The 16,733-nt window shown below is 40.9% G+C and overlaps 1 protein-coding gene across 1 annotated transcript in view; it reads left to right on the top strand.

The window, feature by feature from the left end:
• Positions 1 to 16,733, top strand: part of SECISBP2L (SECIS binding protein 2 like) — a 137,065-nt gene that overhangs the window by 68,209 nt on the left and 52,123 nt on the right. Inside the window, exons 10-11 of the mRNA XM_030189561.1 lie at positions 12,025 to 12,192; positions 15,146 to 15,287. Of these exons, the coding sequence (XP_030045421.1) occupies positions 12,025 to 12,192; positions 15,146 to 15,287 (310 nt within the window). The remainder of the gene's footprint in view (positions 1 to 12,024; positions 12,193 to 15,145; positions 15,288 to 16,733) is intronic.

Raw genomic sequence — 16,733 nt, 5'->3', positions numbered from 1 at the left:
GATAAAGGGGATGGGACGACTTCCCTGTGAGGAAAGGCTGAAGCGTCTAGAACTCTTCAGCTTGGTGAAAAGACGACCGAGGGGAGATATGAGAACGGTCTATAAAATAATGAGTGGAGTGGAATGGGTAGACATGAATCATTTGTTTACGCTTTCCAAAAATACTAGGACTAGGGGGCATGCGATGAAGCTACAAAGTAGTACATTTAATACTAATCGGAAAAAATGTTTGTTGTTTCTTCACTCAACGTGTAATTAAAGTCTGGAATTCTTTACCAGCGAATGTGGTAAAGGTGGTTAGCTTAACAGGGTTTAAAAAAGGTCTGGATGGCTTCCTAAAGAAAAAGTTCATAGACGATTATTAAATTGACTTAGGGAAAATCTACTGCTTATTTCTGGAATAAGCAGCATAAAATGTATTGACATTTTTCGGGATCTTGCGAGGTATTTATGACCTGGATTGGCCACTGTTAGAAACATGATACTGGGCTTGATGGACCTTTGGTCTGTCCCAATGTGGCAATACTTATGTACTTATGTAAGTATGCTGGACTTTCTCCCTGTAGTACTTGAAATAAAAAACAGGAGAACTTAAACCTAATTCTGGCCTACAGGCAACCAATGTAATTCTATATAAGATTTAGTAATCCTATCATATTTTCACAAGGAATATATTAACCTAACTTCTGTATTCTGAATCATTTTTAAACGAAGAAGATTGTTTTGATGTGACTAAGAAGATTAAGTTACATTAATCTAGTTTTGACAAAATCAGGGCTTGAACAAGTAGTTTAAATTGAACTATTTCAAAGAATTTTCTAGTTCTTAGATTCCTCAAGAGAAAAATTAATCTTCACTAAAGAGTTAACATGTGACATTAATGACGGAGATTGGTCAACACTCCTAAAATCATGATACAAGGTGATAGTATTTTTCTTTGTCAACAATAATATTATCAATCAGAGGATCAGGATTATTATCCAAAAGCAAAAATTTGGTCTTATCTGAATTCAGTTTAAGCTTATAATTTAACATCCAAGCACCAATAGTAGATATACAGCTTTGAACAGAAGATGTAATGGAGTCCAAATAGTCAAATATTGGAATAAGGACAGTGGTGTCATCAGCATAACTGTGGGTACAAAAAAAAAAACTTACCTGCTAATTCCCTATCCAAAGTAAATAGATATTAAAAAGCATAGGAAACAGAGGAGAACCCTGTGGAACACCACACGGATTAGACCAATTCACAGAAAAGGTATTGTTCTGCTTAATCCTGTAAGATCTCGCTGACAAAAAGCCCCAGTTCAGTACATCAACAACAATTCTAATCCTATCAAATTCATAAAGTAATATTTCATGATCGACCAAATCAAAAGCAGAGGAAAGGTGAAACTGAAGAATAAGAGCTCTGTGATTTTTTACATAACAAAGACCTTCCTTTATCTACAATAGACACCAATACTGATTCTGTACTGTCAGGAATGAAATCCCAACTGTGAGTAGTGTAAAATATTATATTTAACAGTTATTCATTTAACTGTAAACAAACTAAACCTTCCACTATTTTTGCAAAAAGGGGAATAGATGGAACTGGCCTATAATTTGAACATAATGAGCTTGAACCCTTATTTTTAATATTTAGAGTAATTATTATTTCCCCTAAATTAACTGGAAATTGCCCATTAAGAAGAGTATTTTGTACCAATTTAAAAAGCATAGTTAAAAAATTAGGAGGAGGGTTGACCATCAAATTGGTTGGTCATTGATCTAAAATACAAAAAGTTTTAGAGTATTTTAAATATAAAGAATTAAACTCAGACCAATCAACCAAAGAGAAGGTGGATCAAATTCAGTCTACTGGAATCTGATGCAGTTTTTCAGACATTTTAGCAACAATATTAGAGTAAGCAAACAAATCCAACTGATGACCCCTTATATGAGTAGCTGAGGAGTTAGGTATAGTATAATTCAAAGCAGTTAGGAAATCATGCTGGTATCTCACATTAGAATTATTGTTATTCTCCAAATGTAAGTTAATATTTCCAATTAAAAGATTAAATTGGGATTGAAGTGAATTTTTAAAATCTAAATTTGAGAACTTATCCCTTGCTGTAACCCACAAGACTGGGGGACAATAAAACAGAGTACATATTGAGGAGTCTTTGAGACTGTGAGTAGTGTAAAATATTATATTTAACAAGATATTCATTTAACTGTAAACAAACTAAACCATCCACTATTTTTGCACTATTTCACAGGAGAAAATTTCTAATTCCAGAGTGACTAGTGACTCTAGTAAAGTTACTGTAAATGTTTCTAGATAAATTAAGGCTGTTCCCCTTCCTCTCTTACCCTCTGGTTAGAGGAGGAAGAAAGCCTTGTTTCTGTTAAGAACAAGCAGCCTGGCTGGAGTTCTTCCAGCCAGTCTCTTAACAAATGGGATTTATTACGAATTGAACGTGCATTTACAAAATTGCATAAAAATGAGGAGTTTTTTTGAATTGGTTGTAATTCACATATTTCAAATTTTGGATTCATCTACTTCTTAAGTTGATGTTTGAATCTGGGTTTGCAATAATTATTTAAAATAACTTCACTAGCCTGCTTATAATCGAAATAGAAAAACGCCTATATTGTGACCCAAATCGGGAGATAGACGTTTATCTCACAAAAACGAATAAAGCGGTATAATCGAAAGCCGAATTTGGACTTTTTCAACTGCACTCCGTCGCGGATGCGGACAAAGTTGATGGGGGCGTGTCGAAGGCGTGGTGAAGCCGGAACTGGGGCATGGTTATCGGCCGATCAGAGATGGGCGCCTTTCGCCGATAATGGAAAAAAAATATGCGTTTGTAGCGAGAATTTAGGGCACTTTTCCTGGACCCTGTTTTTCCACGAATAAGGCCCCAATAAGTGCCCTAAATGACCAAATGACCAATGGAGGGAATCGGGGATGACCTCCCCTGACTCCCCCAGTGGTCACAAACCCCCTCCCACCACAAAATATGCCGTTTCACAACTTTTTATTTTCACCCTCAAATGTCATACCCACCTCCCTGGCAGCAGTATGCAGGTCACTGGAGCAGTTATTAGGGGGTGCAGTGGACTTCAGGCAGGTGGACCCAGGCCCATCCCCCCCCCCACCTGTTACACTTGTGCTGGTAAATGGGAGCCCTCCAAACCGCCCCCCCAAACCCACTGTACCCACATGTAGGTGCCCCCCTTCACCCCTTAGGGCTATAGTAATGGTGTAGACTTGTGGGCAGTGGGTTTTGAGGGGGATTTGGGGGGCTCAACACACAAGGGAAGGGTGCTATGCACCTGGGAGCTCTTTTACCTTTTTTTTTGTTTTTGTAGAAGTGCCCCCTAGGGTGCCCAGTTGGTGTCCTGGCATGTGAGGGGGACCAGTGCACTACGAATCCTGGCCCCTCCCACGAATAAATGTCTTGGAGTTATTCGTTTTTGAGCTGGGCGCTTTCATTTTCCGTTATCGCTGAAAAACAAAAACGCCCACCTCACAAATTGTCGAATAAAACATGGACGTCTATTTTTTGCGAAAATACAGTTCGGTCCGCCCCTTCACGGACCCGTTCTCGGAGATAAACGCCCATGGAGATAGACGTTTCCGTTCGATTATGCCCCTTTAGGTCTCCTATCATCACTAACTAGAATTCTATTAACATTGTAAGGATCAGTTAAAGATCTAATGGAAAATGGTAAATTGTTTTCAAAAGCCAATAGTCAATGATTCCAATTCAATTCAACAAAAGAAAAAAGCATAACATACAAGCCAACAGCTTGCCCATTTTCACCCAATAGATAAAACTCACTAACAATCAATACACTTAATAATAAAACTAGATTTCAAAAAGTCCGAAGGCCCTATGTGTGTCACACCAGTCGCTGCACAAAGGTGCACCTATGGTGCGTTCCTTTTGGCTTGTGCTGCTACACACCTTGGGTAAAAGCCTGCAGTGTGTTGAGGTACAGGTAGAGCTTGCTCCCACGTTCAGTCAGCTGATAGAGAATGATTGAACGGAGCTTACTCCCATGCCAAAGCTGATGGAAATAGCAATCCACATCTAGAAGTATCCTCATTATCTGGGAATATCTTCACTTTCCAATCACACACACACACACACACACACACACACACACACACACACACACACACACACACACACACACACAAAACAAATCCTCATATTTGACACCAAGCATAGCCATAGCATTAGTAGTGCACAGTGGTGCAGTCCGGTGCCAAATGAAAACTGTAATGTTATGTAATACTGTTCATAGTGCATTAAACGTGTACTATGCACCAACATTTTCTTCCACAGGTCACAGGCAATAGCAGAGAGTCACAGACTCTACCTGTGACCTGCCTTGTTGCTTTTCTCTGCTGCTGCTGCTGCTGCTGCTGCAGTGGATTTTCCCCAAGTCCATCTTAATAATGGCGTATGGTCTTTTCTTTTAGGAAATTATCCAAACTTTTTTCAGCCCTCTTAACTGTTTTTACCACATTCTCTGGCAACGAATTCCAGAGTTTAATTACACGTTGAGTGAAAAAATATTTTCTCTGATGTGTTTTAAATTTACTACTTTTTAGCTTCATTACTTGCCCCCCTAGTCCTAGTATTTTGGAAATAGTAAACAAGCGATTCACATCTACCCGTTCCACTCCACTCATCATTTTATAGACCTCTATCATTTCTCCCCTCAGCCATCTCTTCTCCAAGCTGAAGAGCCCTAGCCGCTTTAGCCTTTCCTCATAGGGAAGTTGTCCCATCCCCTTTATCAGTTTCATTGCCCTTTTCTGTACCTTTTCTAATTCTAATGCAGTGACCAGAATTGCCCACAGTATTCGAGGCATTGTCGCACCATGGAGTGATACAAAGACGACATAATCTCCTCATTTTTGTTTTCCATTCCTTTCCTAATAATACCTAATGTTCTATTTGCTTTCTTAGCTGCAGCAGCACACTGGGCAGAAGGTTTCAACATATCGACAATGACACCTAGATCCCTTTCCTGATCGGTGACTCCTAATATAGAACCTTGCATGACGTAGCTATAATTCGGGTTCCTCTTTCCCACCGGTATCGCTTTGCACATGCTCATATTAAACGTCATCTGCCATTTAGATGCCTAGTCTCTTAAGGTCCTCTTGTAATTTTTCCACAATCCTCCCGCGGTTTAACGACTTTGAATAACTTTGTGTCGTTGGCAAATTTAATTACCTCACTAGTTACTCCCATCGCTAGGTCATTTATAAATATGTTAAAAAGCAGTGGTCCCAGCACAGACCCCTGGGGAACCCCACTAACTACCCTTCTCCATCGAGAATACTGACCATTTAACCCTACTCTCAGTTTTCTATCTTTCAATCAGTTTTTAATCCACAATAGAACACTACCTCCTATCCCATGACTCTCCAATTTCCTCTGGAGTCATTCATGAGGTACTTTGTCAAATGCCTTCTGGAAATCTAGATACACAATATCAACCGGCTCACCTTTAGCCAGATGTTTGTTCACTCCTTTAAAGAAATGTAGTAGATTTGTGAGGCAAGATTTCCCTTCACTAAATCCATGTTTTGTCTCATTAATCAATGCTTTTGAATATGCTCTGTAATTTTGTTCTTAATAATAGTCTCTACTATTTTGCCCAGCACCAACATCAGACTCACTGGTCTATAATTTCCTGGATCTCCTCTGGAACCTTTTTTAAAAATTGGTGTTACATTGGCCACCCTCCAATCTTCGAGTACCACGCTCGATTTTAAGGATTAATTACATATTACTAACAATAGCTCCGCAGGCTCATTTTTCAGTTCTATCAGTACTCTGGGATGAATACCATCCAGTCCAGGAGATTTGCTACTCTTAAGTTTGTAGAACTGCCCCATTACATCCTCCAGGTTTACAGAGAATTCATTAAATTTCTCTGACTCGTCAACTTCGAATACCATTTCCGGCACCAGTATCCCACCCAAATCTTCCTCGGTGAAGACCGAAGCAAAGAATTCATTTAATCTCTCCGCTAAAGCTTTGTCTTCCCTGATTGCCCCTTTTAGTCCTAGGTCATTTAGCGGTCCAACCGATTCTTTTACTGGCTTCCTACTTTTAATATACCTAAAAAACTTTTTACTATGTGTTTTTGCCTCCAACGCAATCTTTTTTTCAATGTCCCTCTAAGCCTTCCTTATCAGTGCTTTGCATTTGACTTGACATTCCTTATGCTGTTTCTTATTATTTTCAGTCGGTTCCTTCTTCCATTTTCTGAAGGATTTTCTTTTAGATCTAATAGCTTCCTTCACCTTGCTTTTTAACCACACTGGCTGTCGTTTGGTCTTCCTCCCTCATTTTTTAATATGCGGAATATATTTCGCCTGGGCTTCCAGGATGGTGTTTTTGAACAGTATCCACGCCGGATGTAAATTTTTGACCCTCGCAGCCGCTCCTCTGGTTTTTTTTTTTTCACCGTTCTTCTCATTTTATCATAGTCTCCTTTTTGAAAGTTAAACGCTAATGTATTTGATTTCCTGTGTATACATCAAAACTAATATCAAATCCAATCATATTATGATCACTGTTATCAAGCGGCCCCAGCACCATTACCTCCTGCACCAGATCATGCGCTCCACTAAGGACTAGGTCTAGAAATTTTCCTTCTCTCGTCGGCTCCTGTACTAGCTACTCCATAAAGCTGCCCTTGATTTCATCAAGGAATTTTACCTCCCTAACGTGCCCCAATGTTACGTTTACCCAGTCAATATCAGGGTAATTGAAATCACCCATTATTATTGTGTTGCCCAGTTTGTTTGCGTCCCTAATTTCCTTTAACATTTCTGCATCTGCCTGTTCATCCTGGCCAGGCGGACGGTAGTACACTCTTATCACTATCCTTTTCCCCTTTACACAAGGAATTTCAATCCACAGTGATTCTAAGAAGTGTTTTGTTTCCTGCAGAATTTTCAATCTTTTTGATTCAAGACTCTCGTTAATATACAATGCTATCCCTCCACCAATTCGATCCACCCTATCACTACGATATAATTTGTACCCTGGTATGACAGTATCCCACTGGTTATTCTCCTTCCACCAGGTCTCAGAGATGCCTATTATATCTAATTTTTAATTTAGTGCAATATATTCTAACTCTCCCATCTTATTTCTTAGGCTCGCATGTAGACATTTCAAACTAGGTTGTTTGTTCCTGTTTATATGATGCTTAGTACTTGACAGTATTAATTTGCAATCTTTTGTCTGATTTTTATTTGTATTTAAGGACACCTGATCTTCTACGTTCTCTTTTGCAACCTCACTATCAGGATACCCTATCTTCCCTGTTTTGGTGATATCTTTGAAAGATACCTTATCCCGAACCATGCGCTTTTGAGCGACTGTCGGCCTTCCCCCTGTTTCTAGTTTAAAAGCTGCTCTGTCTCCTTTTTAAATGCCGATACCAGCAGCCTGGTCCCACCCTGGTTCAGGTGGAGCCCATCCTTTCGGAATAGGCTCCCCCTTCCCCAGAATGTTGCCCAGTTCCTAACAAATCTAAAACCCTCCTCCCTGCACCATCGTCTCATTCACACATTGAGACTCTGGAGCTCTGCCTGTCTCTCTTGGGCCCTGCGCATGGAACGGGTAGCATTTCAGAAAATGCTACCCTAGAGGATCTGGATTTGAGCTTTCTATCTACGAGCCTAAATTTGGCTTCCAGAACCTCTTTCCCACATTTTCCTATGTCATTGGTACCTGTATGTACCAAGACAGCCGGCTCCTCCCCAGCACTATCTAAAATCCTATCTAGGTGACGCTTGAAGTCCGCCACCTTCGCACCAGGCAGGCAAGTCACCAGGTGATCCTCGTGTCCACCAGCTACCCAGCTATCTGTATGTCTAATGATCGAATCACCAACTACAACAGATGTCCTAATGTTTCCCTCCCGGGCAGCACTTGGAGACATATCCTCGGTGCGAGAGGATAGTACATCCCCTGGTGGGCAGGTCCTGTCTACAGGAGTACTTCCTACTTCACCAGGGTGATGCTCTCCTTCTAGGAGACCTCCCTTCCTCCTCCAAGGTAGCATAGGGGCTACCAGACTGGAGGTGGGACTTCTCTACAACATCCCTGTAGGTCTCCTCTTTGTACCTCTCTGTCTCCTTCAGCTCCACCAAGTCTGCTACTCTAGCCTCAAGAGAACGGACACGTTCTCTGAGAGCTAGGAGCTCTTTGCATCGGGTACACACATATGACATCTCACCAACTGGGAGATAATCATACATGTGACACTCAATGCAAAAGACTGGATAGCATCCCTCTTGCTGCTGGACTGCTGACTCCATCTTAGTGTTTTTGAGTTTTTCCAATAATTTAAAACTTGCTACAGTATTAAGGATATTAGCCTAATATAAAAGTGTCTTTTAGTTTATATAGTATATTGTATGATTTATTTAGTGTTTGCTTCTTAGATGGTAATGAAATATAGTAACATATAGTAGATGACGGCAGAAAAAGACCTGCATGGTCCATCCAGTCTGCCCAACAAGATAAATTCATATGTGCTACTTTTTATTTGTACCTGTCCTCTTCAGGGCACAGACCGTATAAGTCTGGCCAGACTATCCCCGCCTCCCAACCACCAGCTCTGGCACAAACCGTATAAGTCTGCCCAGCACTATCCCCGACTCCCACCACCGGCTCTGCCCCTAAACTCGGCTAAGCTCCCAAGGATACATTCCTTCTGAGCAGGATTCCTTTATGTTTATCCCACGCATGTTTGAATTCTGTTACCGTTTTCATCTCCACCACCTCCCACGGGAGGGCATTCCAAGCATCCACCACTCTCTCCGTGAAAAAGTACTTCCTGACATTTTTCCTGAGTCTGCCCCCCTTCAATCTCATGATGGTAATGAAATGTATTTAAAACTCTGTAAGAGCACTCCTTGTAATTAGGGTAATAACGGACTATAAATGAAGAGTTGTCCTAGGGGTGGGTGGGAAGACTAAACTAGATCCTGCAGTGCCTGCTAGATTCTATCTGTTAATGCTGTTGTACAAAGTTTTTAAAACTAAGTGGAAAAGACTATGGAGATTAGTTGATAAAATTTGCTTTTTATATTTTTATTTTGCCTATCACTAACCTACAAGTCCTCCTTTAAACCCCAATCTTTAAGTTCCCAAAGCACAAAGCAAAATAGTGTTCACTTACCAGAGAAATGTCCTCTTCTCTCGGAACTTCTCAGAAAGAAAGTTCAGTGGGACCTTTCCTCTTTATATAGTTTTGAATCTAAGGGGCCTTTTTTAAACAGGGTCTTTGAAGCTGACTCAGCAACCTATGCAAGTATTCTACTTCCCCACACCTTAATTAACACTTAGTTGAGGTTGCTGGATGTGCTACCTCTCCAGCAGCCAAGGAACAGAAAATAACTGCCTTTTAGAACAAAAGTTTTTGGCTGTTTAGTTTCTACCTCTAGAAAAGGTTTCATTTTAAATTATGGGAAAAATGCCTATTTCTAGAGAAAATTTCAGTTTAAGACTATGGGAAAAGGGTTTGTACACTATCAGGCTTATTTTCAAAAGTGAAGGGCGCCCATCTTTTGACACAAATCGGGAGATGGGCGCCCTTCTCTCAGGGTCGCCCAAATCAGCATAATCGAAAACCGATTTTGGGCGTCCCCAACTGCTTTCCGTCATGAAAACCAGGGACGACCATCTCAACATTTATGTCGACCATCTCTAAAGTCGACCTAAATGTTGAGATTTGGGCGTCCCCGACTGTATTATCGAAACGAAAGATGGCCGCCCATCTTGTTTCGATAATACAGGTTTCCCCGCCCCTTTGCGGGGACGTCCTGCGAAGACGCCCTCAGAAAAACTTGTGCACCCCGTTCGATTATGCCCCTCTATGACAACTAGTTACTCCAGAGCTGATATCAAATCTGATCATATTATGATCACTGTTATCAAGCGGCCTCAGCACCATTACTTCCTGCACCAGATCATGCTCTCCACTATGGAAAAGGTCTAGAATTTTTCCTCCTGTTCTTGGCTCCTGTAGCAGCTGCTACCTTGGAGAGTACAAAAGAAATGAGAGGATCCACTGTACTTCATTGCTGCCCATTAGAGTTTTTTCCCATGAGGAAAATGTACAATTTGTCTATAATGTACCTCGTTTCAGTTTTTCAGGGCCACAGAAGTAATATTGAGTGCAGCAGCTGACATAGTATGCACATTGGCAAATTCTGCTGAACACTTCAGTATTCTCTCAGTTGGTCTTTTGTCAAGGCAGTGCTGTTCAGGCCACTGACACTTTTTTTTTACGATAAATGTGTGTGTGTGCATGCATAGATATGTTTTTATACATACATTATTCTCCATAGTATATCTTTGTAGGTTTCCCCAACAACCATGAAAAATTAGAGCACTGGCATGCAGAAACAGAAGTGCAGCCCAAGGAGCTGCATTATATTGATTGTATGCATGTCAGTTGTTTTAGAGCTGACAAGTATTTTAATGAATGCGCTGCCTACGCTGTCAATTAAAATGCTTCATCAAGTATTGTGTTGACATTGTAAGTAGTATACTATTTCTATCTACCCAACCAGGTTTGGAAGTACTAAATATGTATAGGAATGTAACCCACCTTAAGACTCTAAAATCCACAATCGGGATTTAAACTTATTACCAACCGAGAACCTCAAACCACCTCATGGGAACCTTAATGCTACTTGTGCCTGGTTCACCACTCTACCGAGGAGTAGGTTACTATCATTGGTTCAAGTGCGGGGGAGTAGAGAAAAACAACCAACCGAAAAAACTCAATCTAATTTGAGAAAACCGGATGGTTTAAAAACTCTTGACCCCCGACACTGACATACCAAAAAAGAGCCAAAAAGTAGGTAAACCACCCCTATTCAAAAATACCAACCCCCCATGGTGCACCTTCATAACACCCTGGTCCTATAAACCCCTTATATTGGATCTTAAGTAAAGGGTAATTTCAGTTGCTTAATAATGAACCCGTTCTCAAAAAGTCCAACGTCACTTATCTGGTCGTAGTGAATCCAGGGCTCAAAAGAAACGTCAAACCAGGCTGCAAATAGTCCACACTGGAGATGGTACTCAATTGTTCAGTTACCAATGACACCTCGCGTGTCTAACTTCGTGCCTTTCTTTGTGCTTTTCTTCCATGGATTCACTACGACCAGATAAGTGACGTTGGACTTTTTGAGAACGGGTTCATTATTAAGCAACTGAAATTACCCTTTACTTAAGATCCAATATAAGGGGTTTATAGGACCAGGGTGTTATGAAGGTGCACCATGGGGGGTTGGTATTTTTGAATAGGGGTGGTTTACCTACTTTTTGGCTCTTTTTTGGTATGTCAGTGTCGGGGGTCAAGAGTTTTTAAACCATCCGGTTTTCTCAAATTAGATTGAGTTTTTTCGGTTGGTTGTTTTTCTCTACTCCCCCGCACTTGAACCAATGATAGTAACCTACTCCTCGGTAGAGTGGTGAACCAGGCACAAGTAGCATTAAGGTTCCCATGAGGTGGTTTGAGGTTCTCGGTTGGTAATAAGTTTAAATCCCGATTGTGGATTTTAGAGTCTTAAGGTGGGTTACATTCCTATACATATTTAGTACTTCCAAACCTGGTTGGGTAGATAGAAATATTTGTTTTTGGGTTTTGGAATTTCCCTTTAGTGAGATATAAAGTAGTATACTATGCCATACTTTGTATTATTTGAATATTTTATTGCTATATTTGTTTATTGCTTATGTTTGATTTATTCTTAATTCTTTCAAAAAGGCGCTGAATAAATCCTATTAAATAAATACATAAAATAAGTGCAATCTCATGCAGTGGGGGCTGTGTTGAAACATTCCGATGCATTTCATTAGTGCTGAAATATTTTGAATTTGAGCCCAAGGGATGCTTTTCATTTTTGGGTAATTCCTCCTCTTTTCTGGAGGCATTCTTTAACATTTTTCTACATTTTTTTCATATCTTCAGCTGGATGATCTACCTGAAAATTCTCCAATTAGTATTGTCCAGACTCCGATACCCATAACAACCTCTGTACCTAAACGGGCAAAAAGTCAGAAAAAGAAAGCACTTGCTGCAGCACGGGCCACAGCTCAAGAATATTCTGAAATAAGCATGGAGCAGAAAAAGCTTCAGGTTTGTAAGACTGTTAGCTTGTATAGCTGATTAGTTAGAAAGTACACCCAGCAGCTTTGGAAATTAGAATTGATGGTATCTTTGTGACTTTGTACAGCACAAAACAACCTGCTAAAAAAGTCGGTTGGAAAACAGTGGAGTCTAAGGGCCAGTTTTCAATGAGCTGCATGATATGTTTTGGCAACAAATATTTGAAACAGTTGTACAATTCTATGATTGGGTGCCACAGTTAGATCCCATAAGTAAGCAGATACTGAGTAAGCAGATACTGGCCTGTTCTGTAATAACATTTATGCATGTACTTTCTATTATACAGTACTAGCTTAAGTCGGCATTGACTTGTCTATATTTAGGTGTTAACAGTTCTACTAGCTCTATGACTGGCATAAATATTAGCAACTAAATGTGGCACGTAAGAACTTAATTTACAGTATTCTATGTTTATGTTGGTACCACTCATGCTCCTCCACTGTGGATGTTCATCTAGTAATTACATGCTAAACCATTATGACATATAATATAAAATACCTGGCAGGAAATATCTAGCCACACGCCTGGGGTTACCCCGCAGCCACCTCTGTCTATCCCTAGCACAGCTCAGGTCCGCCCTCTACCTGCCGCTTGTGCTATACACTAGCACCCTCCTCCCACCGACTGGGTCACAACCGCCTCTGGGTGACTCTTCCGCGCTCAAATTATCCCCAGTGATTTCTTGGTTACTGGAGACAACACTCCCAGTGGTCCCACAGTTCTCAGAAAGCACTCACAGACCCAACACACAAACCACCAGGATTCTTTATCAGTCCAGACAGAGGCAATAAACTGAAAATTGTTTATTGTCTTAAAAAATTGAACAATAAACAGAAAAAGTGCAATCGGCAAACAATATCAGGTAATTGAAATATGGATCAATTATAAAGCTATCTAAACATTTGTTTACTTCCTAAAAAGTACCTGGGAAGATCAGGATGTATAACTGTTCACAGATCCTCAGCAAAGAGATCCTACTCTTTCCGTATGAGGAAAGACTAAGGAGGCTAGGACTTTTCAGCTTGGAGAAGAGACGGCTAAGGGGAGACACTGGCAGCGCTATAGAAATGCTAAGTAGTAGTAGTAGTAGACATGATAGAGGTATATAAAATAATGAGTGAAGTGGAACAGGTGGATGTGAAGCGTCTGTTCACGCTTTCCAAAAATACTAGGACTAGGGGGCATGCGATGAAACTACAGTGTAGTAAATTTAAAACAAATCAGAGAAAATCTTTCTTCACCCAACGCGTAATTAAACTCTGGAATTCGTTGCCAGAGAACGTGGTGAAGGTGGTTAGCTTGGCAGAATTTAATAAGGGGTTAGACAGTTTTCTAAAGGACAAGTCCATAAACGGCTACTAAATGGACTTGGAAAAAATCCACAATCCCAGGAATAACATGTATAGAATGTTTGTACGTTTGGGAAGCTTGCCAGGTGCCCTTGGCCGCTGTCGTGGATAGGATGCTGAGCTCGATGGACCCTTGGTCTTTTCCCAGTGTGGCATTACTTATGTACTTATGTACTCTCTTTTCTTCCGGGTTAAGACTGAAGACAAAACCAGTAACTTCTGGGTAACTTCAACTCCAGGCCAATCAGAGGCCAGAACAACAACATTTTAAAAAGCTGGTTACATCACTGCAACACTTCTCCTTTCTCTGTGTTATATAAAGAAGGAAAGTCAGTTCTTTGTAACAGCTTAAAATATAACATGCACCACCTGCTAGCCAAGCTAGAGAAATTCACTTCAAGAATTAAGACAGTTTTACAGGCTTAAATACCCCACTGTTCTGTCATGTTTAGGCGGGCTTCTGTCATTTATTACTCTTGCCGGCAATTGCACAGCATTCCGCAATTTTGCACAGAATCTGCGCTCCTTGACTGGATTGCTGCCCTCCCTGAGCCTCAGTGGGCCCTCCCTAGCCCGTGGCAAAGGCAGGCAGGCTGTCTGGCTCCCCTGCCGCCCTCCCAGGCCTATCTGAGTACACCCTGATGGATTTCAGGGGCAGGAAAGAGCCCTACTCTTTTCTGCCTGCTGCCTCTGCTCTCTGGCTCATGCCACCACATTTTCAAGATGACCACTGAGACTTCAAGCGGGTAAGCTGCATGGGAGTACCTCTTTGGGGCAGGAAAGAGCCCTACTGTTTCCTGCCTGCTGCTGCACCTCTCAGGCTCATGCCGCCACCTTTTCAAAATGAACACCGAGATTTCAAGCAGTAATCTCGTGAGACTATTGCAGGAAATTTTGGCAGCCATTTGGAAAAAGCAGCGGCACCTCTGACCTCCTTGGCGGCACCAGCCCAGCCCAGTGGCAGCGGGCAGGAAAGAGTGAGGTTCTTTCTTGCCCTGAAGAGGTACTTCCATGCAGCTCCTATCTTATGGGTGAATGCAGGTGTGGGCTGAAAAAAAAATATTAATGGCCTGTGGGTGCAGGGAAGGGCGCTGTAAAAAAAAGAAAAATGGGTGCTATGTGTGTGGGAGGGAGGAGACTGTAAAGGTGGATGCTAATTGTGGGTGCAGGGAGGAGGGCTGGAAAAAAATATAGATCCTATGGGTGCTGGGAGGGGGATGTGGAAAATATAGATGGTATCTGTGTACGAGGAGCTGTAATATTGGTTAAATTATGACACACTTGCAGAATTTGCACATTTTGTGTACAGAATTTTGCAGAATTTGCAAACCTTTTGTGCAGAATTTTTTTTTTTTTGGCACAGAATTCTGGCAGGAGTAATTTATGCGCTCAAGTACAGGCACCCTGTAATAGGGGGTAGGCATGTAAAAATTCTTTGTCTTGAAATCATTATCATGTTGACTGATAATTATATTCTGGCAACTATAGTTCTTTGCAGCTAGGAAATGACAGTAAATTTTATCATTGTCTTTTTTCTGTATATTTATATTGCATTAACTGTATCCATTTCACAGGAAGCTTTGTCAAAAGCATCTGGGAAGAAGAGTAAAACTCCAGTACAGCTAGACTTAGGAGACATGTTAGCAGCGCTTGAACGACAGCAGCAAGCAATGAGAGCCCGTCAGATTATGAACACCAGGCCCTTGTCATATGCAGGTAGACATCTTTATGCTGAAGTGACAGTAGTAGAAGAGGACATGATCCCTTCTACTGATCATAGCTTCATGCCAGGAATTGTTCAAAAAGTTTCTTAGTTTAAAAGGCAAGCTGATGGTCCCATAATATGCCAGTTTAGATAGAGAGAGGATGCTCTATCAAAGTTAAGTTATTTTCTTGATAATATAGTTGTTTATTTATTTTATAATAATTTTATTGTAAACTGCTTTGATATAGTATTATGTAATGTAGTATATTAAATCTAATAAAACTGTAAACTGCAATTGTGTGAGGCAGGTATATTCACTAGAGAAATCCTGTGGAGTGGAGGAGTGGCCTAGTGGTTAGGGTGGTGGACTTTGGTCCTGGGGAACTGAGGAACTGAGTTCGATTCCCACTTCAGGCACAGGCAGCTCCTTGTGACTCTGGGCAAGTCACTTAACCCTCCATTGCCCCATGTAAGCCGCATTGAGCCTGCCATGAGTGGGAAAGCGCGGGGTACAAATGTAACAAAAAAAAAAAATCTCGATAGTATTTACTATTGACAGTGCAAGGTCTTGTGAATAACAGGATGGAGTCGGTCCGGAGGGCGGCTACAAATTTAGTAAGCGGTCTTGAACACAAAAAATATAGGGACAGGCTTATGAGCCTCAACATGTATACACTGGGAGAGAGGAGATATGATAGAGACATTTAAATATCTCAAGGGCATTAATGTGCAGAAGTGGTGAGCCTTTTTCAACTGAAGGAAAGCTTTGAAATGAGGGGGCATACGATGAAGTTAAGAGGGAACAGGCTTAGGAGTAATCTAAGAAAGTATTATTTCGCAGAAATGGTGGTGGAAGTGTGGAATGGCCTCCCGGTGGAGGTTGTGGAGTTGAGGACTGTGTCAGAATTTAAAAAGGCATGGAATAAGCATGTGGGGTCGCTTAGGAAAAGGAAGAGTTAGGGATTACAGAGGATGGGCAGACTGGATGGGCCGTTTGGCCTTTATCTGCCGTCGTTTTTCTATGTTTCTATATCTGTGTAGCAAAATAGTATCTTTCCAGTAGAGGCATTTTGTTTTGTCTGACTTTCAGTTCTGTTTGCTGTGTGTAGAATGTGTTCTCCAAGGATAAGCAAGACAGATGTATACTGTGATGAAACAGGAGGTTTTCAAGCCTGTGAATAGCCAAGATAATGTTCAAGCACCTTTCTGACCTCTTTTGCAACTCTCTTTAACTGGTTCCTTTTATTTTTCCTTCCTGTTACTCTATCTTATCTATCTATATGTTCCATCTTTGCATACACCTTATGCTGTCTATTAAAATGTTTTATGATGTATTGTGTTGGCATTGTAATATAGCATATTTTGCCATACTTTGTACTGTTGTTTGAATATTTTTGCTGTTGTAATTGTCTATTGCTTATGCTTGACTTATTCTTGCTGTACACCGCCTTGAGTGA

The sequence above is a fragment of the Microcaecilia unicolor genome, chromosome 1, assembly GCF_901765095.1.
Source record: "Microcaecilia unicolor chromosome 1, aMicUni1.1, whole genome shotgun sequence".
NCBI classification, from domain to species: domain Eukaryota; kingdom Metazoa; phylum Chordata; class Amphibia; order Gymnophiona; family Siphonopidae; genus Microcaecilia; species Microcaecilia unicolor.
This window is presented reverse-complemented; position numbering and strand designations above follow the sequence as displayed.